Here is a 22,547-nt window from a genome sequence, read left to right on the forward strand (position 1 = left end):
AATAAACATGAAAACAAAATGGTTAACGTATAGAGATATCCTGACAGAGCAAGACAATGAGCTAAAGATGAAACCATATGAAGCACTTAAAGAACGTCTACAGGGGTGGTGGGAATACCAACAAATATACAGTGTGTTCACAAAGGATAGGAAATCAAAAGGATTTGAGCATTCTAAGACAATATTAGAAAAAAAACGGTATTATCAAGTGAGGGAAAAAACATCAAAAATTTATGATTTCCTACTGGAATGGAACACTAAAGATGAAGAAACAAACAAACTTCGATGGAATTTAAACTGTGTGCGTATTAGAGTGAAGCGGCTGCAGCTGCTGACGCTTCGCTTTCTTTCTCCCCCAAAGAGAGCAGGTTGCCTCTCTCCAGAAGGCCACCCAGATGCCCCAGACCCACATTGCGGTGGTGGGCAACACGGGGGCAGGGAAGAGCTGCCTGCTGAACGCCCTTCTGGATGAGGAGGCAGTGCTCCCCACCTCGGCCATGAGAGCCTGCACCGCCGTGGTGGTGGAGGTCTCGCGGGCGGACGGGAGCAGCCCCTACGAGGCGGATGTGGAGTTTCTCTCCCGAGAGGTAAGTTGGGCAACTCGAGGGCAGGTCCCCCCCCCAGCTCTCTTCTGCAGGGGCCGGTCTCCTGAGTTGGGGTCCGTGGGGGCAACGGAGGCTAAGACAACCTGGAAGGGGAGGGGAACAAAGCAGCTTGGTATCGTTATGGAAGGAATTGTAAGTAAAACTGCCCCAGCCAGGATCACCATGCCATTAAACAAATATATGTATTGACAAGCTGTAAGGTGTGCAGAAGATGACCAGAAACCAAGCCATATGAGGAATGGTTGAAGGATCTGGGCATGTTTAGCCTGTAAAAGAGGAGATAGGAGAGCCATCTTCCAATATCTGATCGGCTGTCACATGGAAGAGCGAACAAGCTTGTTCACTCCTGCTCTGAAAGATAGGACTCAAACCAGTGGATTCAAGTTACAAGAAAGGGGATTCCCTATAAACATCAGGAAAGACTTTCCAACAGTAAGAGTTGCTTCCTTGGAGGTTTTCAAGCAGAGATTGGGTGGCTGTTTGCCAGAGACTCTCCAGCTGGGATTCCTGCCTTGCAAGGGGTTGGACTAGATGACCCTCAGGTCCCTTCCAACTCTACGATTCTGTGATTCTATTTAAAAGCAGCCTTTGCCAACCTGGTGCCCTCCAGACTGGAATCCCAACTCCCAGCTAAAAAGCCAATGCAATTCTGGGCTGCATCAATAGGAGTATAGCATCTAGATCTAGGGAAGTAATAGTATCACTGTATTCTGCTCTGGTCAGACCTCACCTGGAGTACTGTGTCCAGTTCTGGGCACCACAGTTCAAGAAGGATACTGACAAGCTGGAACGTGTCCAGAGGAGGGCAGCCAAAATGGTCAAAGGCCTGGAAACGATGCCTTATGAGGAACGGCTTAGGGAGCTGGGTATGTTTAGCCTGGAGAAGAGAAGGTTAAGGGGTGATATGATAGCCATGTTCAAATATATGAAAGGATGTCATATGGAGGAGGGAGAAAGGTTGTTTTCTGCTGCTCCAGAGAAGCGGACACGGAGCAATGGATTCAAACAACAAGAAAGAAGATTGCACCTAAACATTAGGAAGAACCTCCTGACAGTAAGAGCTGTTCGGCAGTGGAATTTGCTACCAAGGAGTGTGGTGGAGTCTCCTTCTCTGGAGGTCTTTAAGCAGAGGCTTGACAGGCATATGTCAAGAATGCTTTGATGGTGTTTCCTGCTTGGCAGGGGGTTGGACTGGATGGCCCTTGTGGTCTCTTCCAACTCTATGATTCTATGATTCCATTGCCTTTGTGTTGGTTGGGGATGATGGGAGTTGCTTTTAGAGTAATTTCTCTCTTCCGACAGGCGTCCCTGTTCTCCATCGTGTTTTTTTCCTCCTGCAGGAGTGGGATAAGGAGCTGAAGGCTCTCCTTGAAGACATGAAGGACAAGTTTGGCCACCTGAAGAGGCGCTGCCCGGACCGCAAGACGGAAGCTGGGGCCGCCTACAGCCGCGTGAAGGCTGTCTACGGGAGAGTCGATGAGCTGGAGAAGCTGGAGGAGATGCAGGAGGTGACACAGCACCTTGGGACGGTGAAGCACATCTGCGCCGAGACGGCAAGTGAAGCGTTGATTGGCATGTACCTTTGGAATTCTGAAATAGGCTTTGTTGCGTCAGTGTAAGCGGAGAAAACTGGCTTCGTTTCAAGGAAACAGTCCTCCACTTGAACGGCTAGTGGGGAATCCTGCATTGCAGGGGTTGGGCGAGATAATAATAATAATAATAAAAATAAATAAATAAATAAATAATTTATTATTTATACCCCTCCCATCTGGCTGGGTTTCCCCAGCCACTCTGGGCGGCTTCCAACAGAAACATTAAAATACACTAATTTCTTAAACATTAAAAGCCTCCCTAAACAGGGCTGCCTTCAGATGTCTTCTAAAAATCTGGTAGCTGTTTTCCTTTTTGACATCTGATGGGAGGGCGTTCCACAGGGCAGGCGCCACTACCGAGAAGGCCCTCTGCCTGGTTCCCTGCAACTTGGCTTCTCGCAATGAGGGAACCGCCAGAAGGCCCTCGGAGCTGGACCTCAGTGTCCGGGCAGAACGATGGGGGTGGAGACGCTCCTTTAGGTATACTGGACCGAGGCCGAGATGACTCTTGGGGTCCCTTCCAACTTTCTGACTTGTTCGAGGCACAAGGTTTTGGATGCTGACCTCCCTTCTTCCCTTCCTTGCAGGCGACAGAGTTCCGCGCCACCATTGAGAGGTTCATCGACTCCCGAACTGACAATTTGCGGGAGATGAAAGGCGGGGAGTTTTGGCCCATTGTGAAATGCGTCCGGATCCGTCTCGCTAAGGCTGAAGTGTTGAAGACGGGGGCTGTGCTGGTGGACTTGCCCGGCATCCGAGACGCCAACGCGGCCAGAGACAGCGTGGCCAAAGAGGTGGGGGACTGGGCTGGGCAAGCGTTGTTCTCCTGGGCCCCGAACGTTTCTCCCTGGCATGATCCCTGTTCTGTATCGTTACTTTTGCTCACACCGCCGGGTTGCAGGGCCATAGCTGCCAAGTCTCCCGTATTCCCCGGGAAATCCCGTTTTTCCAGCTGTTTTTTCCTCGGTTTATTCTGGCGCGGCGGCCATTTTGGAACTGGGTGGAGCATGCTCAGAAGCGACTTTTGATGCTGCTCTGCCCAGTTCCAAAATGGCTGCAGTGTGACTTCTGGCGTGGCGGCCATTTTGGAACTGGGCAAAGCAGCATCAAAAGTCGCTTCTGAGCATGCTCCGCCCAGTTCCAAAATGGCGGCAGCGCTACTTCCGGTCTGCTGCTTCCGGCCCAGTCCCTTATTTCTCCGACAGCAACTTGACAGGTATGTGCAGGGCTGCCGTGTGTTTAACTGTCGCTTCCTCCCTCCCCCCCCCCCCAGTACCTGAAGAACTGCTGTGCCGTGTGGGTGGTTGCCAGCATCACTCGAGCCGTGGACGACAAGACGGCGAAGGAGACCCTGAGTGCGAGTGTGCGCAGGCAGCTGCTGATGGACGGCCTGTATGGCAGCCTGGCTTTTGTTTGCACCAAGTCGGACAGCTTCAACATTACGGATATCGTCAGGTAACCTTGGTTTGTGCTCCTCCGTTGTGGACGGGCATAGAGAGGCACCACAGATCGGCACCCCCGAATCCCACAATGCTCTTGCTGCGTGGATGATTTCAAGATCCCAGGCTGCCTGGACATTGTGCTTGGGTCATAAGGGGGGGGGGGAGACCGGCTGGCGGCTTAATGGCCAGTGGGGCAAAGGATGCTCTGAGACAGCAGCCCTCCCAGGTGTTTTGGACTGCAAGGCCCATCAGCCACAGACAGCCTTTCCAGTTGCCGGGGATCATGGGGGTTGTAGTCTAAAGCAAGGGGAGCACATCAAGCTGTTGGGTAGCCTCGGATTCTGCCATCCCGTCGGCACTCTCTTGTGGGAGGAGGCTTGGCTCCCCACGAAAGGGCTCACTCACCCGAATCTTGCAGGAACCTGGACTTGAGAGGAGAGATTCAGCTGATAGAAGATGAACTGAGAGAGCTGGATAATCAGAAAATGCAAGCCGAGGGGGAGAAGGAAAGGCTCTGTGCATCTTTGCAGCAACAGGTCTGTAAAAACCACTCATCGAGGCGGTTTCCCCCTGGCCCAGTTGGATGTGCCGTTTCAGAAACCCGCTTTGCTCCCCTGCTGAACCTGCTGCAGCAAGAGATTTGCAGAGCTGGAAGATGCAGAGGGTCCTGAGCAAAGCTCCCTGTGTTTCTCCCTTCCTTGCGTCTGGGGGCCTGTGCCTCCTGGTGCTGGGGAGGGGGAAGAGGCCCTTATTCCCACCACTTCGCCGGGTGGCGTTCTGGCTGTCTTTTGGAGGGGTGAATCTGGGCCCAGGAGGCCAGACTTGCTTGCCCCTCTTGAAAGACGGCCCGTTCTGCGTTGGGAGAGCTGTGCCCGCACTCTGCATGGCTCTCGACACAGCCTGCTTGTAAGACTTGCGAGATGATCAGACTTGAGACCAGCAGATGTCTCGCAAGGCCCATCTGAGCTGAGGAAACGCAGCCTTCTCCGGGGTCATCTCAATTTTGTATTAAAAATAATAACAACCCAGAATTCTTTCACCTGTTTGTTTGATTCCTGCCAGGGCTGACCACCCACGAGGCAAGGGGGCTTAGGATCACGATATAGATCTTTATTCTCTCTTTGTTCCTGATGTTGATCTTCCCTCCCCGCTTCTTCCCTGGCTGGGCCGGGGGGGGGGGGGGACACACACACACACCATTTTGTGGTTTGCCTCAGGTGGCAAGATGTCTTGGGCCGGCCCTGATCCCTGCTAGGCTGGATATTCCTGCAACTCTGGGTAATGCTGTATGGCAACAGAGATCCAGCTTAGCCCCAGAGACGTTGCTTTCTTCCTGGGGAGCTGAGCTCTTTGCAGGAAGGAGGGCTCCGAAGCAGGAAGAATCTCTAGGCTAAACTCGAGCCAGGCTGTTGGGGCAGCGACTGCTTTTTGTGCTCTTGCTATCACAAGCCACAGATGATAACGCTCTGTGTGTTTTTGAGTAGCAGCTGTTGCCGTGGGAGAGACCAGGCTGCGATGCCTCCGACTCCAAAGACGCCTGGCTCCAAAGACGCCACGACCTTCTGGAAAAGGAGTTCAGAGTAAGTCTTGTATCTCTCCGCCACCTCCAAGCCCGGGCATGGCTACTTTTCGTCCTCCTGGTTCAACACACGCACACACACCCCGGGCAACCTTCACGTGGCTGTATCTGGTTTTGCTTGTGCCTCAGTTTCCCCCTTGTTGCCCTCTCTCCCGTCTAGATCAGTGCCTTGCAGAGGCAGAAGGAGGCGAAGCTGCGCGAAATTAGCCTGATCTGCGTCCGGGCCCGGAATAAGTATTCCAAGCAGCAGATTCAGTTGGAGTTCAGCGCCAGCCTGGAGGTAGGACTGAGCCAAAAGAGGGGCGGAGGAGCCAGGGGCTGGCAAGCTGGCATTTGCCCTCCCTTGCCTGGTGAGGCAGACTTGGAAGCAGATCCACAGTGGCATTGGAAGACTTGGAAGCAGATCCACAGTGGCATTTGCCGGGGGGGGAGAACCTGCTGCACAAAACGCGCGGGAAACGCAGTTGAGATGGGAGCCATCCTCAGGGCTGCCACATGGGAGCATAGCTGCCAAGTATCCCGTTTTCTCCGGGAAAACCCCGATTTTACTTACCTTTTCCCGGTGGCCCCCCGTATCACTTCGTCTCCCGTTTTTCTCCGTTATTTTCTCCTGCCAGCGGCCATTTTTTTCTTTCCGATTTGCCCTTCAAAAGTCGCATCTACGCATGTCCGGAAGTGCATAGACGCGACTTCCGGTGTCGGCGGCGGCCATTTTTGGTGCCCATAGATGGGCGGAGCGACACCGGAAGTTGCGTCGACACACTTCCTGACACGCGTACAAGCGACTTTCGAAGCCGGCGGCGGCCATTTTTGGTGCCCATAGAAGGGCAAAGCGACACCGGAAGTTACGTCGACACAACTTCCGGTGTCACACGGCTGCCGGTCCCGGATTCTGCAGTCCGGGACTTGGAAGGTAAGCATGGGAGACGGAGCAATATTGTTTGCTTCTGCTCCAACGAGTGGGACCCAAACTAAGGAAAAGAAAGGAGATTCCTACTAAACATTAGGAAGGACTTTCCGACGGTGAGAGACATTTGAGAGTGGAACAGTCTCCCTCGGAAGGCGGACAGCCACCTGTCAGGGATCCTTGAGCTGTGATCCCTGCATTGCAGGGGGTTGGCCTAGATGACCCTTGGGGTGCCTTCCAACTCTACATTTCTATGATTCTTCATGGCCTCAGCCGACACAGGCACATTGGGAAGCCTGCACCAGACCTCTTCACCCAAAGGGACTTCTCTCCCTCAGCTCTTTTCCCGTTGCGCAGTGAGCATCACGAAAGCGCAAGCCGCCCCTTCTCCCTCTCCAGCTTCACCTTGAGCAGTTTGCCTGTTTGTGTGCCTTTGGGGATACTGGAAGTCCTTTTGGTCCGGCCAGAGTTGGGGAAGGCGCAGAAAAGAGCAGCCCACGGAGGCCCTGCGAGGAAAGGCGAAAGCCCTAGCTCTGCTCTTCTGAATCTCACTTGCTGGAAGCCGCAGGAGGGGAGAGTGTTGCTCTGGTGCTCGGATCCTGCTCGCTGGTTTCCTTTTGGGGCACCTGGCTAGCCCCTGTGAGAACCGGAGATCTGGACTGGAGAGGCCCCCTTGGGCCTGATCATAGAATCATAGAGTTGGAAGAGACCACAAGGGCCATCCAGTCCAACCCCCTGCCAAGCAGGAAACACCATCAATGCATTCCTGACAGATGGCTGTCAAGCCTCTGCTTAAAGACCTCCAAAGAAGGAGATTCCACCACACTCCTTGGCAGCAAATCCCACTGCCAAACAGCTCTTACAGTCAGGAAGTTCTTAGTAATGTTTAGGTGGAATCTTCTGATCCTGCAGGCTTTTCTTTGTTAGCTTGTAACAGCCACAAGATCCATTGAGAGCCTTGCAGGTGAGCAGGCAAAACCTACCTGCCCATCCTCCTGGAGGTCCACCTGTGTTGCAGGCTGTGTGGCAGATCTGGGGAAGCAACTTTGCTATTAAATTTGTATGCTTGCCCATGAGACGTTACGTTGTCCTTGGTGAGGAGCTCATTCCATGGTTTGCTCTTTTGGAGTCCCACGGCAGAGCTTCTTGTTGTAGGACATGACCAGGAAAGCAGCGTCTCCTGAGAGCGAGGAGGATGGTGATGAAGACCTGGAGGAAGGCGATGCCGTCAGGTCGGAGTCTGGCAACGTTGAATCCCTACGCGGCAAGCTTCCGGTGTTCACGGTCAGCTCTACAGAATATCTCAAGCTCTGCGGGAAGCTGATCAGAGACGGCCAGCCTCAAGTCTTCCACGACCCCCAGGACACAGGTACTCGGAGGGGCTGGTTCTTGTTCTGCAGAACAGGCTGCCCTCTGCAAGTCAGGTGCAGAAACCAGCGGCCCTTTGCGGGGGGGGGGGTGGACCCCATCCTCTGTCGACACGCAGGACACCTCTTCTGGAAGATGAAGGATGGTGCGTCTGCTGTGCGTTTTATTCCCCGCTTTCCTTTTATCCAGAAATACCGGCCTTGAAGGCGTTTGCCATCCGCACAGCCTTGAAGCACAGCATGGGGGCGGCAGAGAAGCTCATCCGGGACTTGGCTCGGGTCCTGAGCCAAATAGTGAATTACCTGACCAGCCAGAGAGCAGAGGTGAGCTTGGGAGCGGGCTCCTTTCTAATGAAAATGCCAGTAGTTAGAAGCTCGCCTGTATTAGGACCAGCACTAAAATTTGCACAGTGGTACCTCGCAAGACGAATGCCTCGTGCAACGAAAAACTCGCAAGACGAAAGCGTCTTGTGATGTTTTTGGTGACTCGCAAGATGAAGTTTTCTTATATATATATATATATTGAAGTTTTTATAAACAAAATAAAAGAAAGCAGGCACAAAAATCCAAAAAAGAAAAATATAAAAAGAAAAAACAAACACAAAAAGGTAAAAAAAGCAAAAGCAAATTCTTATTACAATCTTATCCCCGACTTCCCCGTCCCTCCCTACCCAGGTCCATTCCAGATCTTATCTTCACAGCTTTCTCTATGTTAAGCATAATAATTACGATTTTCACAATATCTTATTTTTAACTATTTCTTTAAAATTTCCCTTAGCCTTTAGTTTCCCCCTAAAAAGAAATATCCTAACTTCAAATTCTAATATATCCCTTCTCTTATTTGATCTCACCTCCCACCCCTCCCTTCCCCAGGTAGCAGTTTCCCTAGTTCCCCGGCCAGCATCCTTGTACTATCCAATTTCAAACCTTTTAATCCATCCATTTGGTCTATTTATGAACCTTTCTCACCCCACACCGCAAGACGAAGTTTTCTATGGCCGTGCTTCGCAAGACGAAGTTTTTTGCGGGGTTTTTGTTTGTTTGTTTGTTTTGCCGCAGCAAACCGTGCTTCCCAAGACGAAATTATCGCAAGAAGAAGCGACTCGCGGAACGAATTAATTTCGTCTTGCGAGGCACCACTGTTTTTCCTACTGTGGGGCTCATCCACTCCACACTCACCCTCGGTTGCTGCTTACAGAAAGCCCTGCAGCCTCTCACGTCCCTCTTCTTCCTCCCCAGACCGACATCCAGGAGAGTGTGTGGCAGTCCCTGCAGCAGCTCCCCAGCCTCCTCCAGGAGGCCATCGACTGCAGCCTCCGCGACACCCGGCACTGCTTGGAAGGCCTTCTCTTCGCCAGCCTGGCCAAGGGCACCAGCAGGGCCAAGGAGCTGTGCCAGGACATCGTCAGGAGCTGGGGATGCCCTGTAAGCCGGCTCTCCTCTCCTCCTGAAAGCCTTTTGTGACACAGAAAATGCGTGCAGAGGGCACCATCCACCAGGATCCTTTGAGCCCTAGCTGGAATGGGTGGGCATCTCCTGGCGCTGAATGTTGGGAGATTCAGGAGAGATGAAAGGAAGTCCTTCTTGCAGCCCTGCTAGGCATGGGAGGGAGCCACGCTCCTGAAGATCGGTTGGTGGAAACCGTGGGGCTCTTGGGCTCAGCCACCAGGAGAACAGGATGCTGAATTGGTGGGCCATTGGCCTGATCCTGCAGACTCTCCTTGCATCTCCTGCTCCTTTCCGTGGGGCTTAGGCAGAAGAGCCCCCTTTGGAGGGTGCCCAGAGTCCCAAACCGGGGGTGGGGAAGCGGAGCCACCCACGGGGAGCCCTCACCCTGCACCTCCTTGGTTTGGCGACTGCCAGGGAAGACTTCCATTTGCGTCCTTGAGTTGGTCGTCTGATTCTGTGGGGTTCCCCCCCCCCGATGCCTGCGATGGCTCTGCCTCCGGAGAACATCCCCGCCCAGCCTTGGCCAGCTCCGTTTTTCAAGCTGCGCTCTCCGTTCCTCCCTTGGCAGGTGAACGGCTACCCACACGCCACATACCGGGCCGCCTGCAATCACCACGGTCTCTACGCCTCTCCGACCCTCAACTGCGTGGTGGATTTCAACAGCCACCTCACCAAACCCATCTGGGAGACCCTGGCTGCAACGTGGAACGAGGTCTTCAAGTGAGAACGAGGGGCCAGGCTAGGTGTCATCGCAGAATTGTAGCATTGGCAGGGGCCCCCGAAGGTCCAGAAGCCCTGGCATGTGGCCATTCGACCTCCGCTTGGAAATCTCCAAGGGAGGAGAGTCCGCTGGCTGAATTGCAGCCCTGGAGGGAAGAGCTTTGGGGCTGCTGCCGAGGGAGGGGGGCAGCCAGAGACACTCCTGCAAGGGTCTTGGGGGGGGGGGCCAAGGCTGCATGGATGGGACTCGGGGAGGTGGGGGCGCTGTGCCCTTGCAAGGGGGCCTGGAGGAGGGAGGTGGGCCAGCCAGCTCTCTCCCAACCCCTCTGCGTGTGTGCTTCCTCCTAGCTGTCAGCTGAAAGAGTCCATTCAGGGCTTTGCTGCTGCCATCTTGGACAAGCTGAGGTGCTTCTTCAAAGACCTCCGGAAGAAACTCCGCAAGCAGAGCAGGGTGGCAGCTGCAATAAACATCATTTGCCGCCAGCAGATGGAGGCGGCTGGAGCGAGGGTGAGGCTGGGGAAGTGGGGGGGGGCTCTCTGCCTCGGTTGCCCCTGAGGTCCGGGGGGGGGCGTTAATAGGTTGTGTTTGTGTGTTGTTGTTAGTCATAAATATTTTTATTAAAAAGTTTTTATAGAAAACAAAAACACAACAATACAAACAGAAAAAAAAACACATACATCATCTTATATTATCTTTTTAACTCATTGTCTCTTTTGCTTCCCCAACTCCCCTCTATCTGATTTTCCTTTTAAATTCAGCTATAACAGTTTCTATTTCCTTACTTTTAATTTTCATCATCCTGTATTTTTCTTAATTTTTTTTTTTACTCTCCACTTTTCTCCCTATTGCCTTAACTTCTGTATTTCCCTAGATATTCAAACTTTCAACTCTCAAAAATAATTCCCTAAATATAATTTAAATTTCCTCCAATCCTCCTCCATCCTTTCCTCTGCTTGGTCTCGGAGTCTTCCTGTCAATTCTGCCAGTTCCATAAAGTCCAACATTTTCATTTGCCATTCCTGTAGAGAGGGCAATTCCTCTTTTTTCCAATATTTGGCAGTTAAAATCCTCGCAGCTGTGGTGGCATACATAAACAAGTTAACATCTTTTTTGGGAATTTCTTCCCCCACTATTCCAAGTAAAAAGGCCTCTGGTTTTTTCAAAAATGTATTTTTATATATCTTTTTCATTTCATTATAAATCATTTCCCAGAAGCCTTTTATCTTAGGGCATGTCCACCACATATGATAGAATGAACCAACTTCCTCTTTACATTTCCAGCATTTATTATCACCTTTATGATACATTTTCGCTAATTTTACCGGAGTCAAATACCATCTGTACATCATTTTCATTAAATTCTCTTTCAGCACAGTACATGCCGTAAATTTCATACCCTTCTTCCACAATTTTTCCCAATCTGACATCATAACTGTGTGTTGTTGTTTTGTTCTTGTTTTTATTCTGTATGTTGTGTTTATCATGCTGCAAACCGCCCTGAGATCTACAGATGAAGGATGGCGGAGAAACTTACAAACACGTTGGGGTCACGTGGGGCGAGTGGTGGGTTTTTGAGGGACCCCGCGGATCGGAAGGCTCACCCAGACTCCTGAACTCTTCCCTCAGTTGCTCAACTTCACCCTGAGTCTGATGGACGACATCACTGCACGGCAGCGGAGCTGTTCCCGCATCCTGACGCCCGAGATCCGGACACGCATGGAGCCAGCCTATGCAGGTGAAGAATGGCATAGAAGGGCCGGTGTGTGTGTGCGTGTGCGTGTGCGTGTGCGTGCTGGCTGAGATGGCTCATGCTCTGCCCCCAAGGTGGGAGGGAGCTGGAAACAGCAGGAGGGGAGATTAGATCCTGCTTGTGGGTTTCCCAGAGGATGTGGGACTCAATGCCCCTTTGGCCTGACCCAGCAGGCTGATCTTAAGCACTTATGGAACTTCCTGATCCAGAGGCAGTCTGCCTAGATTCCTGCATTCCTATAACAGCCACACTGAGAACAGAGTGCTGGACCAGGTGGGCCACTGGCTTGATCCTGCAAGCTCTTATGTCCTTATGGAAACCCCAGGAGGGGAGAGCGCTCAAAGTGTGATGGGCGCGGGGAGTCTCTGAGGAAGCAGGAAGGGTTTTGCAGTATGATAGGATCCAGTTCAGCAAGGAAGTCTTGGGGGGCAGAGTTGGGGGGGGGTTCTGTGTTCTGCTGATGTGCCATGTGCTTCCACTCCAGCTTGCACCCAGATGTCTGGCCCCGGCTACTTCCAGCGGATGAAGTCCTGCATGGAGGATTTCATCCGCACGGAGAAACACACCATCTTCGATTCGGCTGCAAACTTGCTGCAGGAGCGGCTGAAAGTTCTGCAGGTGAGTTTGTGGGCTGCTCCAGAGAGCTGAGAAACCCTGGCCTAGCAGAACTTTCTGGGGGAGCGCCTTGCCTTGGCGCTCTCCCCTCTTTCCCCTGTGGCTCCCTTCTCAGTTGGCAGGAAACCGGAAGTCCAGGACCATAGAATTGTAAAGTGGGGAGGGAACCCGAGGGTCATCTAGTCTGCGATCTGCCAGGGCCACAGGATCTCCCCACCCATGTCTCTCTGTTGGGAGGAAAGCCCCCGTCCTGCACGCAGGTGGCTCCGAGTGCCCCCTCCTGCGCTCAGAGCGGGGCAGGCGGTAGAAGGAGCAAGGGGGGTGTGGGCTTCTAGGGCCAACTGCCTCAGTGTGGCACCGTTTCCTTCCAGCAACACATTGGAGTGAGGTTTCAGGATTTGGCCCAGGAGCTGCAGACATCCCTGATAATGCAGCTGGAGCCGCTGCTGAAGCCTGTCCAGAAGAACGCAAAGATAACTTCAGGTACGGCTGTCCCCCCGCCCCCCCACCAACCATGGTGGAGGCAATTTTTAGAAACTCGTCATTCCAGGACCATCTTCCGTTGAATCCGACCATTCTCCGGAAAAGTGCAGGTGGGCGACTCTTAATGTTGGGTTTCTGCGACTTGCCTTGGCCTGGCCTGCGTCTTACGATGCCCTGCTCTGTCGCTGACATTTTGGGTCTTCTGGGCATCTCGGGTCTTCGCGGCTCCTGCCACGTATTCATGACGCCTGCCAGCTGCCTGGAGCAGGCCGTGTTCAGACAAGTCCTACTTGGGAGTAGGCTCATTGAAATGAATGAGCCCAAGTTAGAATCACAGAGCTGTAGAGTTGGACGGGGTCCCAGGGGTCATCTAGTCCAACCCCCTGCAATGCAAAAACCATAATTTAAATGTGTTTGTAGGAGAGGGTGGTTTGTGGGGGTTTTTGTTACGTATTTTGTGTTTCCGTTTTGTGTTTTTATGCTGTTTACTGCCCTGTGATCCTTGGTGTACAAAATCTGCCCTAGATGCTTTAGCTGAGATTCCTGCATTGCAGGGGGCTGGACTAGATGACTCTCGGGATCCCTTTCCATTCTGTGATTCTATGATAATTGGTCCATGAGGGATGAGCATCCAACCTCTGTTTAAAAGCCTCCAAGGAAGGAGAGCCCCCCCCCCAACCTTCCAAGGGAGCCCCTTCCACTCTCAAACAGCTCTTACATGCAGACATTGGAGCTTTTTAACTTCAGCAGGTTTACTCCGAGTAGGACTGTGTTCCATACCACCTTATATACATAATAAACAAGCGCTAGGAAAAACGGAAAGTCCACGGTGTCTGGTAGCCAAGTGGGGGCTACCTTTTCATATGCTTGTGGGTGGGCTTCTTACCGAGGGGCAAGGGGGCATTTCCTGTGCCCCTGCCACACACTTGGCCCACTTCTGTGCGTGAAAAAGATTAGAGGGTTGCCGATTCTTGGACGTAGCTCGGACGCACCTTGTGTTTAGGGGTTAGGGCTCTGTTTAGCCCCTAAGTCTTTGCTTGCCAGGGGAGGGGGGAGGCTGTGGAAGACCCAAGGGGAACAAAGGGGTGTGGGGTTCAGGTGGCTATGTCTGGGTTCGTGGGGCCTTAAGAGAGATATTAACGGGCTTTTTATGTTCCTCCCCACCAACAGAATTAATGACCATCTGCGCCAAGGTTGACAAGATTTGTAGGCATTCCTGCGTCAGTTACAACCTTCCCTGCTCCACACAAGGAGACGACAGTTCCGCCGAAATGAGGAGGGGCCTGCAGGGGAGTCAGGATCCCCCGAGCTCCTCGGCTACATGCATGGATGCCCGGATCGGTACCATCTCTCTCGCACCCATGCAGGTAAAATGGATTAACATCCAATACCCTTTCAAATGTGTTTCTGCGGGGACAGGGTTACAGGTTTGCTTTCGCCCTGGTTTTTATTATGTATTTTGTCTTGCATTTTTTGTTTTGTGAACCGTCCTGAGATTTGCAGGTGAAGCGTGGTGTACAAATTCAATAAATAAAAGCAATGAGTAATTAATAACCTCACAGAGGTTTGAAAGGAGGACCCGGAGAGAGCAGCTACCTCCCCTGCAAGCAGGCCCACACCTGCCTTAGGCCCCAGCTGGGGTGAAGGTGGCCGGTCCCCTGGAAGGGACCCCGAGGGTCTTCTAGTCCAGCCCCCTGCAGTGCCAGAACCCTTCTGAAGGCTGAGCCTTGGGATGAATCCCAGAGGAGCCCCTTCTGTGCTTCCAGCCCCAAGCAGGCTGCCCTCTTCTCTGCCTCTGCCTGGTTTTGCTTCCCCCCCCCCTGAGTTCGGATTCTTTGTGTTCTGATCTGAGGGATGCTCCAGGATCTGTTTTAGGAAATAAAGCCACAGGTTAATCAGAATTTTATTTTATTTTTTTAAAAAAACATTTCTCAACATATATTTAATTGTAACACATCAACATATAACTTTGTGCAACTCGCTATATTCCTTTTGGCACCTGCAGAGGACATTCATAGATAGACAAGCCTATCCAGGTGTTTAGAAACCTTAATTTGTTTCCGTATCTTCTGTTGCCCCCTCAACACCCCCCTCAGGTGTATTTGTGCCCGTATGGCCAAAAAAAGAGGGCAGGGGAGCTCCTCCAACCACAGCTGGAGAAGAAGCACAAAGGCCAGGCCGCAGCGTCTGGGGCAGGAGGAGGCCCTGCCGGGATCCCCTCCCTGAGGTAAGCTGCCCTAGAGGAATTCCTGGCCACTAATAGAATCAGGTGGCGCTGTGGGTTAAACTACTGAGCCTAGGGCTTGCTGATCAGAAGGTTGGAGGTTCGAATCCCTGTGACGGGATGAGCTCCCGTTGCTTGGTCCCAGCTCCTGCCAACCTAGCAGTTTGAAAGCACGTCAAAATGCAAGTAGATAAATAGGAACCGCTCCGGAGGGAAGGTAAACGGCGTTTCCGTGTGCTGCTCTGGTTTGCCAGAAGCGGCTTAGTCATGCTGGCCACATGACCCGGAAGCTGTACGCCAGCTCCCTCGGCCAGTAAAGCGAGATGAGCACCGCAACCCCAGAGTCGGTCACGACTGGACCTAATGGTCAGGGGTCCCTTTACCTTTTACCTTAATAGAATCACAAGATTTTTGAGCTGGGCGGGGGAGCTCAAGGGCCAGGGAGCCACAGCTATAAAGACTCCAGCTGCAGGGACTCCTCCTTGCCCTCGAAAGGGGCCAGATCCAGGGCGCTTGACGTGGGTTGCTGGAGAGCCCCTGCCTGCTCTTGGGCCATTCATCCATGTCAGTCAGGAGAGAGGAGCTGGGGGGGGGGTGCTGAATGGGAGGAGCCTCCCCCTTTGTGTTGGACGTGGAGGGTGAAGCACATTCTGGTGCTTGATTTCTTTCCCAACTTGGCTTTCTCCAGCTACAGGGGGACGACCATGGACGCCAAGCCAGGGATCTCCGCCCCGGCCCCTGGGCCCTGTCGAGGGTCTGCCCTGGAGGGCTGCCAGCAGGAGTCAGGCCTTCTCTTCGGAGCCCCTCAGCCCCACGTAAGTGCTGCCCTAGGACCCCGGAGCTCTGGTTGAAAGCATCTCCCTCAGCCCTTGAACCTGCGGGCCAGGACCCCTTTTAAGGGTGCAGAGTTCACCTGTGGAACTCCCTCCCCCAGGAGGCAGGGATGGCCCCCAACCTGGATGGCTTTGAAAGAGGATTAGGCAGATTCGTGGAGGGGGAGAGGGCTCTGGATGGGCTGCCGTTGGTAGCAATGGCTCTGCTCCTCCTTCTCCGTCAAAGATTCAAACTTCAGGAAAGAAGATTCCAGCTCAACATTAGGAAGAACTTCCTGACAGTAAGAGCTGTTCGGCAGTGGAATTTGCTGCCAAGGAGTGTGGTGGAGTCTCCTTCTTTGGAGGTCTTTAAGCAGAGGCTTGACAGGCATATGTCAAGAATGCTTTGATGGTGTTTCCTGCTTGGCAGGGGTTGGACTGGATGGCCCTTGTGGTCTCTTCCAACTCTGATTCTATGAAATGCAGCAATACTTCTGAATACCAGTTTGCGGAAACTGCAGGAGGGGAGGGGGCTCTTGTGCCCAAATCCTTTTTTGTTGGATGGGGAAAGACTCTCTGGGAGGCTAGTCAGAGTGCTTTGGATGGCTTCAGATGACCTGAGAGCCAGAAACAGCTAACAAAATGCCCTGCTTCTCCCCCCCCCTTGTCACCCCCCCAGGTGCCTGTGAAAGTGGACAGTGAGCAGTTTGCTATTCCTGGTTCAGCAGGTAAAACACACAAGAATTACTTGGACGGAGTAAAGTGGGTGGCACAGCCCTCCGACCGTCCCCGACAGGCGTCCTTCCAACCTCTCTTTGTAAATGGCCCCTTTCCCTGTTGCCTCCAGCGAGGACACACAGCTGCCCCCTGGGAGGGAAGTTTTGCAGGAGACAAGGGTTGTTGTTCAGCTTCAAACAATTGGCACGGACTCAAAACAAGGACTCTGGGCTTTAGTAGTTATAAGAGGGGTTTTTTTTAAGGGGGGGAGCCTTCATGGGGGGTGGGGAAAGTGCTGTCTTTGGGCAGGAAGGGGCCTGTGTGCTGCCTGGAGAAGGAGAGGGGAGTCCCCTCTTGGGTTTTGGCTCACTGGCCCTCGTGGTCCGTTCTAGTGCGAGAGAGCGGGGTGGTGGTGGCGATTTCGTAAAAATTAATGCACAGCTTGTCTGACGGGGGTGGCGGCGGCGAGGAAGAAACCCTTCAAAGTTGTTTACAAAAAAAAGATAAATCACTCAGAAGATTTAACTCTAATTTAAGGGCATAGCAAAAGACTTGAAACAGATTAAAACTAGCATCAGCTTCCTAAGCATCTGGGCCAGCTTGTCGGAAGAATGTTTTTAGCAGGCACTGAAAAGAATTCAGGGAAAGGTGTGTAGGTGATGCCAGGAGACGAGTTGCGTCCCCACCTGGGATTTTAATCGCCTGGAGGCCACCGCTTTGCAGCGCCCATGAAGCCTCGTGCCTCCTTCTCCTCCTCCTTTTCCAAACGGCAGGTGTCCTCCGTGTCTGGGCCAAAGAGGGAATCTGGGGAAAGTCTTCGACTCTCAGCGCCGAGAAGGAAGAGGCGAGTGGGAACCTGAAGACTGAGAAGATGGAGACAGGCCCTCCTTGCCCTGCCAGTGCCACCTGGATGACCCACTGAAGTCTCTTGGGTTGGAAGCCTCCCGGTTCCAGAGGGACCTTGCCAGGCCCATGTCCCTCCCCACAGGGGCTCTGTGTGGGGGGGGGGGCTCTCTTTCTCTGCATTTGACAAACTGGAGCCGAGAGCTACATTGGCAAAGCAGAGACAGACACGAGAGCAGGCAGGGAAGCCTCTTGCAAGTTCATGGCTGCCCCGCTGATAATGCAGATATTGCGAGATAAATCTTGCAGAGCCCCTCCCTGTTTTATTTAGAGCTTCTGTGGCGTCTTCTGGGGGGAAGAAGTTGGGCAGGCTGACCTTCGTTACTCAACACAAAATAATGTTGCTGGGAGTCAGCCCGGCGTGGAGTTGTGTCTGCGGAATCAGCGCTTGGGATAGGTGGGGGGGGGGGTGTTTGTGGATGAGCTGACTGCTCAGGGCTGGGGGCAGCTCTGCGTTGGAGTGCAGGAGGAGCTCCTGGGGCAGCTGTTAGCCCTTCGCTCCCAGTCGCCCCCCTCTTGCGGTCAAAGGGTGAAGCGAAAGAGCCCTTTCCCTCCATCCTCACTGCTTGGGTGGTGCAGAGTTTCTCATGCCTGCCCTGTTTTTCAGGAGCTGCCCTTGCACCTTTGCCAGGGAGTCTCTGTTTTGCCCTCTACAAGCAGATCACTCACCCACCACCTCCCCTCTTTGAATCTCCTGTCTTTTTGGGGTCTCAATGAGGGAGGTTTTTCAGCACTCTCTCTCTCTCTTTTTTCTTTCTCTCTCTCTCTTTTTTGCTCCAATATCTGCAGTTGAAGCAGACAGCCTGCAGAGAAGGCCTTAAGGACTCTCGATTCCCGCTTGCCTTTCTCGCTGTTTTTCCTCTCAGCTTTGCCCTAAAGACCCTTACAGGGGTTTGTCTGCCTGGCAGCTGAGTAGAGTTTCTTTCTTTCTAAAGCCACATGCTCTTGAGAAATATTTACATTACAAAGTGCTCCTTAAGTTTTGTGGCTGTCAGCCTCTCTTTCTGTTTGCAGGGCACCCATCGCTCCCCATCGCCATTTTTCTGACAAGAAGGCACTTAGGTCTCTGCCTCCCTCTTGTGCTTCTAAAACAAAAGTTCTAAGAATTCCCTGGCTAGTTAACTGAGGGTCAGCAACTGAGCAGCCCAGTGGGGGGTGGGGCCCACGTTTGGACTTTATTATCATTATCATTATCATTATTGTTGCTATTCTTTGTATCCCACCTTTTCCCCTAGCAGGTACTCAATGTGGTTTACAGAGTAAATCTGGATTATTTTGAAAGTTGCACAAAGTTTTGCATTAAATGTTCAATGCTTGACAGAACTGACCACATTCTTTGGCTCTTTGGGGGCATCGGGTTCCAGATTCAACTTGAGTATCCTGGGAGAAACAGCTCCCTGCTTCTGTCTGTGGTTGTAACTTGAGACAAAGGCCTCACCCACTTTCCTTTGCTCTTCCATCCCCGGGCAGAGGAGAGGATGAAGCACTGAGGTGGCTGCTGTTTCCAAGAGACATCCTGATGGTGCAGCCTTTAGATCAGACAGAGGCAAACTGCGGCCCTCCAAATGATTTGGGACTACAACTCCCATCATCCCTAGCTAACGGGACCAGTGGTCAGGGATGATGGGAATTGTAGTCTCAAAACACCTGGAGGGATGTCTCTTGGAAACAGCAGCCACCTGCGGATGGAAGAGCCTCAGTCCGAACGTACAGGGGGGGGGGAATCTGCTGGATGGGTGCAGTGGAGGGGAACTCTTGTTCCCCCATCATAGCTTGTCAGGTTTAAGCGTTTTTGTTAACTGCTTAAGACTTTGCAATGTCAATATGTGTCCCACCCCCACCCAAGGAGAAGGTGAAGGCCTGATCTTGATGGCCCCCATCCTGGGAAGGGGGTCAGTGGCCAGCTGGCTTATAATGAGCCTATCAGGATGGAGAGGAAACGGCCAGGGCAGCTCCGAAAGAAGAACTTTCTGACACTGAGTGGAATGGACCCCCTTGGAAGCAGAGGCTGGGTGTCCCATCAGTCGTGTGATCTGGTTGAGATCCCTGCATTGGGCAATGGAGGATGATATACCCTGTTTCTCCAAAAACAAGCCGTAGCAGGATTTTTAAGCATTCAAGGAATATAAGCCATACCCCGAAAATAAGACATAATGATAGGCGCAGCAGCAATGCCGGCTGCGGCAGGAGGAGGAGGAGGGGGAAAAATAAGACATCCCCTGAAAATAAGCCATAGTGTTTTTGTTTTTTTGAGGAAAAATATAAGGAGAAACACGGTAAAACATCAGGTATAAGTTCCATTCCCCTTTCAACATTCATTAGTAGGGACAGTATGAAAGGGACCAAAGGATGGAATCTCTGAAAGAAAATACTCCAGTAGGAGGGGTGTCCTTTGGTGTTTAAAGTATTTGCAGAAAGAGGAAGCCGCAGCTCTGAATTCTAGAGTAAAGACTGAGGGAGGGGGATGGAAGGCTCTCTGGTATTTGGTATGAGAATAACAATTCTGGGAGAAAAGATAAGAACATGCTGTGTTTGGGCTTAAGAATTGCATAGCAAGACTGGGAGGGGAGCATGTTAAGCTTGGGAAAATGGACTGAGGTTTGTTTTGTGAAAAGGGAATTGCACAACAAGGCACAAAACAGACTTCCCTGGATGTTTATGGAGTCTGTTTAAATCTCAGTATTGTTAATTAGAATGCAGCGAACGCAAAAAGGCAGGACGATTAAATTGTATGGGAAGAAATGCGATTTGAAATTAAGACTAACGGATCGATAAAACAAGATTATATTTGATTAATTGGGGAAGCTGTTGGGTAAAATGTCTAAACAGGAATCGAGCTTGTGCAGTCAATGGAAATAGAAATGGATGGAAAACAATTAGAGACGAAGAAAAAGTATTTTACTGTGAGCAGCAAAGGAGGGAAGGGGAAAGAAGCACCTTGGAGGGGGCGGAAAATCATTTTTAAAAATTGGTGTTAAATTCATATTACAGTGGTGCCTCGCTAGACAAATTTGATTCGTTCCACAAGTCTTTTCTTATAACGAAAAATTCGTCTAGCGAATCCCATAGGAATGCATTGATTTTTTTTGGATTTTTTTTTTGCCCATAGGAACACATTAATTGAATTTCAATGCATTCCTATGGGAAACCGCGATTCGCTAGACAAATTTTTCATAAAACGAATTCGTCTAACGAGGCAACCTCTGCTCGAAAAATCCTTTCGTTAAGCGGAAATTTTGTTAAGCGAGGCACCACTGTAATTTGCTGTTAATTTGTTTCAAATTTGGAAAATTAATAAAAATTAATTGCAAAGACAAAGAGAGATCCCTGCATGCAGGAGCTTGGACCCTCGAGGTCCCTTCCAACTCTACAGGGCTGGGGGTCCGTGGATGTCGGCACAGAGGTCTCCGCTGGTGTCAGCAAAAGAGCCTGTCCTTGCCCCAAGAAGGGCAGCAGACCCTTGTGGCCACCCCAAGAGAGGCTCCCTCGTCTGGAAGAAGAGGCTCAGCGTGGAAGGAGCCTGAAATATACTGCACTCAACAGCTGCGTAGTGATTCCATGCTCTTTATTGCATCTCTTAAACAGTGAATTGAATCCCCCCCCCAAAAAACCTCGGGCTTTATATACATTATTTATAAAATGGGTCCCGTGTGATTGGCTGATTCTGCTTCCATCCTGGGGCCCAATTGGGCTGCTGCTGCAGGCCAATCTGGTTGCTGCATTCTAGGATCTTACCTGCCTAATGTTCTAGGATCCTAGCTAAGTACATAACACCCCTCCCCTCAAAGTTCCCGTCACACCTGGGAGGAGGTTAGTATTCGTAATCCTCGACCACCGAGGGCTGCGGCGAGAAGTGTCCCTTCAGCCGTTCCATTATTGTGTCGTAGGGAACGGTCGCGAGATTTTCAGGCGCAAGGAGGGCCCGGGCGATCTCGAATGTTTCCTCTCCGCAGACGCTGAAGAATGTCGCCCTCTTCTTGGCTGCGTCAGTGATTTCCTTTGCGTCCAGGAGAAACTGGAAGCGGGTGGCGTATCCTTCCCAGTCTCCTGAGGCCGGGCTGAACGGCGCGAAGCTGCTGTCAGTTGCCATTCTGAGTCCTCGGGTCCTGGAGCTGTAACCTGGATGCGCAGTGCGATGCAATGCGTTCGGCTGGAATCCTTGCGCTGACCTCTTCTTGGCTTCGGTTGCCAAGGCCTCCTCTAGGGCAACCTGGAACGTCAGGTCCTTCTTGGCGTAGAGGCGCCGCTGCAGCTTCTCGTCCCTCAGGCCACCCACAAGGCGGTCGCGGAGCATATTCTCCAGCTCTGTGAAGTTGCAAAGCTGGGCGGCCTGGCGGAGGGAGGTCACGTACCCGGTTACGGTTTCTCCGGGAGCCTGCCGCTTTGCGTAGAAGGCGTTGCGGGAAGCTACCACCGAGGGCTGCGGCGAGAAGTGTCCCTTCAGCCGTTCCATTATTGTGTCGTAGGGAACGGTTGCGAGATTTTCAGGCGCAAGGAGAGCCCGGGCGATCTCAAATGTTTCCTCTCCGCAGACGCTGAAGAATGTCGCCCTCTTCTTGGCTGCATCAGTGATATCCTTTGCCTCCAGGAGAAACTGGAAGTGGGTGGCGTATCCTTCCCAGTCTCCTGAGGCTGGGCTGAACGGTGTGAAGCCGCTGTCGGTTGCCATTCTGGGTCCCGGAGCTGTAGGCTGGATGTGCAGTGCGATGCAGCAGTGGCGGGCTGTGATGTGGTGTGTGGTGGTCAGCTCAGCAGGATCCCACCTTTGTCACCAGTGAAATATACTTGGAGTTGCACAGTGATTTTATGCTCTCTATTGCATCTCCTAAAGAGTGAATTGAATTTCCCCCCAGAACCTCAGGCTTTATAGACATCATTTACACAATGGGTCCCGTCTGATTGGGTATTCTGCTTCCCTCCTGGAGCCTGATTGGGCGGCTACTGCAGGCCAATCAGTTGTTGCATTCTAGGATCCTCCCGATCTAATAGGCTGATTCTGCTTCCCTCCTGGAGCCTGATTGGGCTGCTAAGATCCTCCCTGCCTATTGATCTAGGATTCTAGCTCAGCACATAACAGCCCCTCGACTCCTCCCCAATGCTGCGCACAAAGTGCTGACTGCCACGCAGAGAGGAGGCAGGAGGCCGCCGCCTGCCCCGGGGACGAGGAGCCACGGAGGGCCAAGTTGCGCCCACGCAGCTCCCTCCGACCGCGAAACCCGCCGGGGGAGCCCCCGGAGGGTCTGGAGGCTGCAGACTACAAGTCCCGGCGGGCCTTGCGCTCGGCCGCCGCTTCTCATTGGCCCCGCGCATCCGGGTCCTACCACTTCGCTCTCCGCCCTCGCGCAGCGCCGGGCGGCGATTGGCCGAGTTCCTCGACCCCG

General features: G+C 52.3%; 1 protein-coding gene across 4 annotated transcripts in view; it reads left to right on the forward strand.

Moving 5' to 3' along the window:
• Positions 1–18,729, forward strand: part of NUGGC (nuclear GTPase, germinal center associated) — a 45,107-nt gene extending 26,378 nt beyond the window's left edge. For 3 of the 4 annotated variants that reach the window (XM_035124599.2, XM_035124604.2, XM_060278201.1), the window contains exons 8-27: positions 362–587; positions 1,946–2,158; positions 2,785–2,991; positions 3,471–3,652; positions 4,058–4,175; positions 5,124–5,219; positions 5,379–5,498; positions 7,281–7,494; positions 7,683–7,816; positions 8,732–8,917; positions 9,510–9,661; positions 10,010–10,169; positions 11,289–11,397; positions 11,897–12,030; positions 12,399–12,510; positions 13,681–13,877; positions 14,607–14,737; positions 15,423–15,549; positions 16,226–16,274; positions 17,037–18,729. In XM_035124599.2, the coding sequence (XP_034980490.2) occupies positions 362–587; positions 1,946–2,158; positions 2,785–2,991; positions 3,471–3,652; positions 4,058–4,175; positions 5,124–5,219; positions 5,379–5,498; positions 7,281–7,494; positions 7,683–7,816; positions 8,732–8,917; positions 9,510–9,661; positions 10,010–10,169; positions 11,289–11,397; positions 11,897–12,030; positions 12,399–12,510; positions 13,681–13,877; positions 14,607–14,737; positions 15,423–15,549; positions 16,226–16,274; positions 17,037–17,185 (3,016 nt within the window). In that variant the 3' untranslated portion in view covers positions 17,186–18,729. The remainder of the gene's footprint in view (positions 1–361; positions 588–1,945; positions 2,159–2,784; positions 2,992–3,470; positions 3,653–4,057; positions 4,176–5,123; positions 5,220–5,378; positions 5,499–7,280; positions 7,495–7,682; positions 7,817–8,731; positions 8,918–9,509; positions 9,662–10,009; positions 10,170–11,288; positions 11,398–11,896; positions 12,031–12,398; positions 12,511–13,680; positions 13,878–14,606; positions 14,738–15,422; positions 15,550–16,225; positions 16,275–17,036) is intronic. The other variant, XM_060278202.1, reaches the window with a different exon arrangement.
• Positions 18,730–22,547: the final 3,818 nt, after the last annotated feature.

This window comes from Zootoca vivipara, chromosome 8 (assembly GCF_963506605.1).
Source record: "Zootoca vivipara chromosome 8, rZooViv1.1, whole genome shotgun sequence".
NCBI lineage: Eukaryota > Metazoa > Chordata > Lepidosauria > Squamata > Lacertidae > Zootoca > Zootoca vivipara.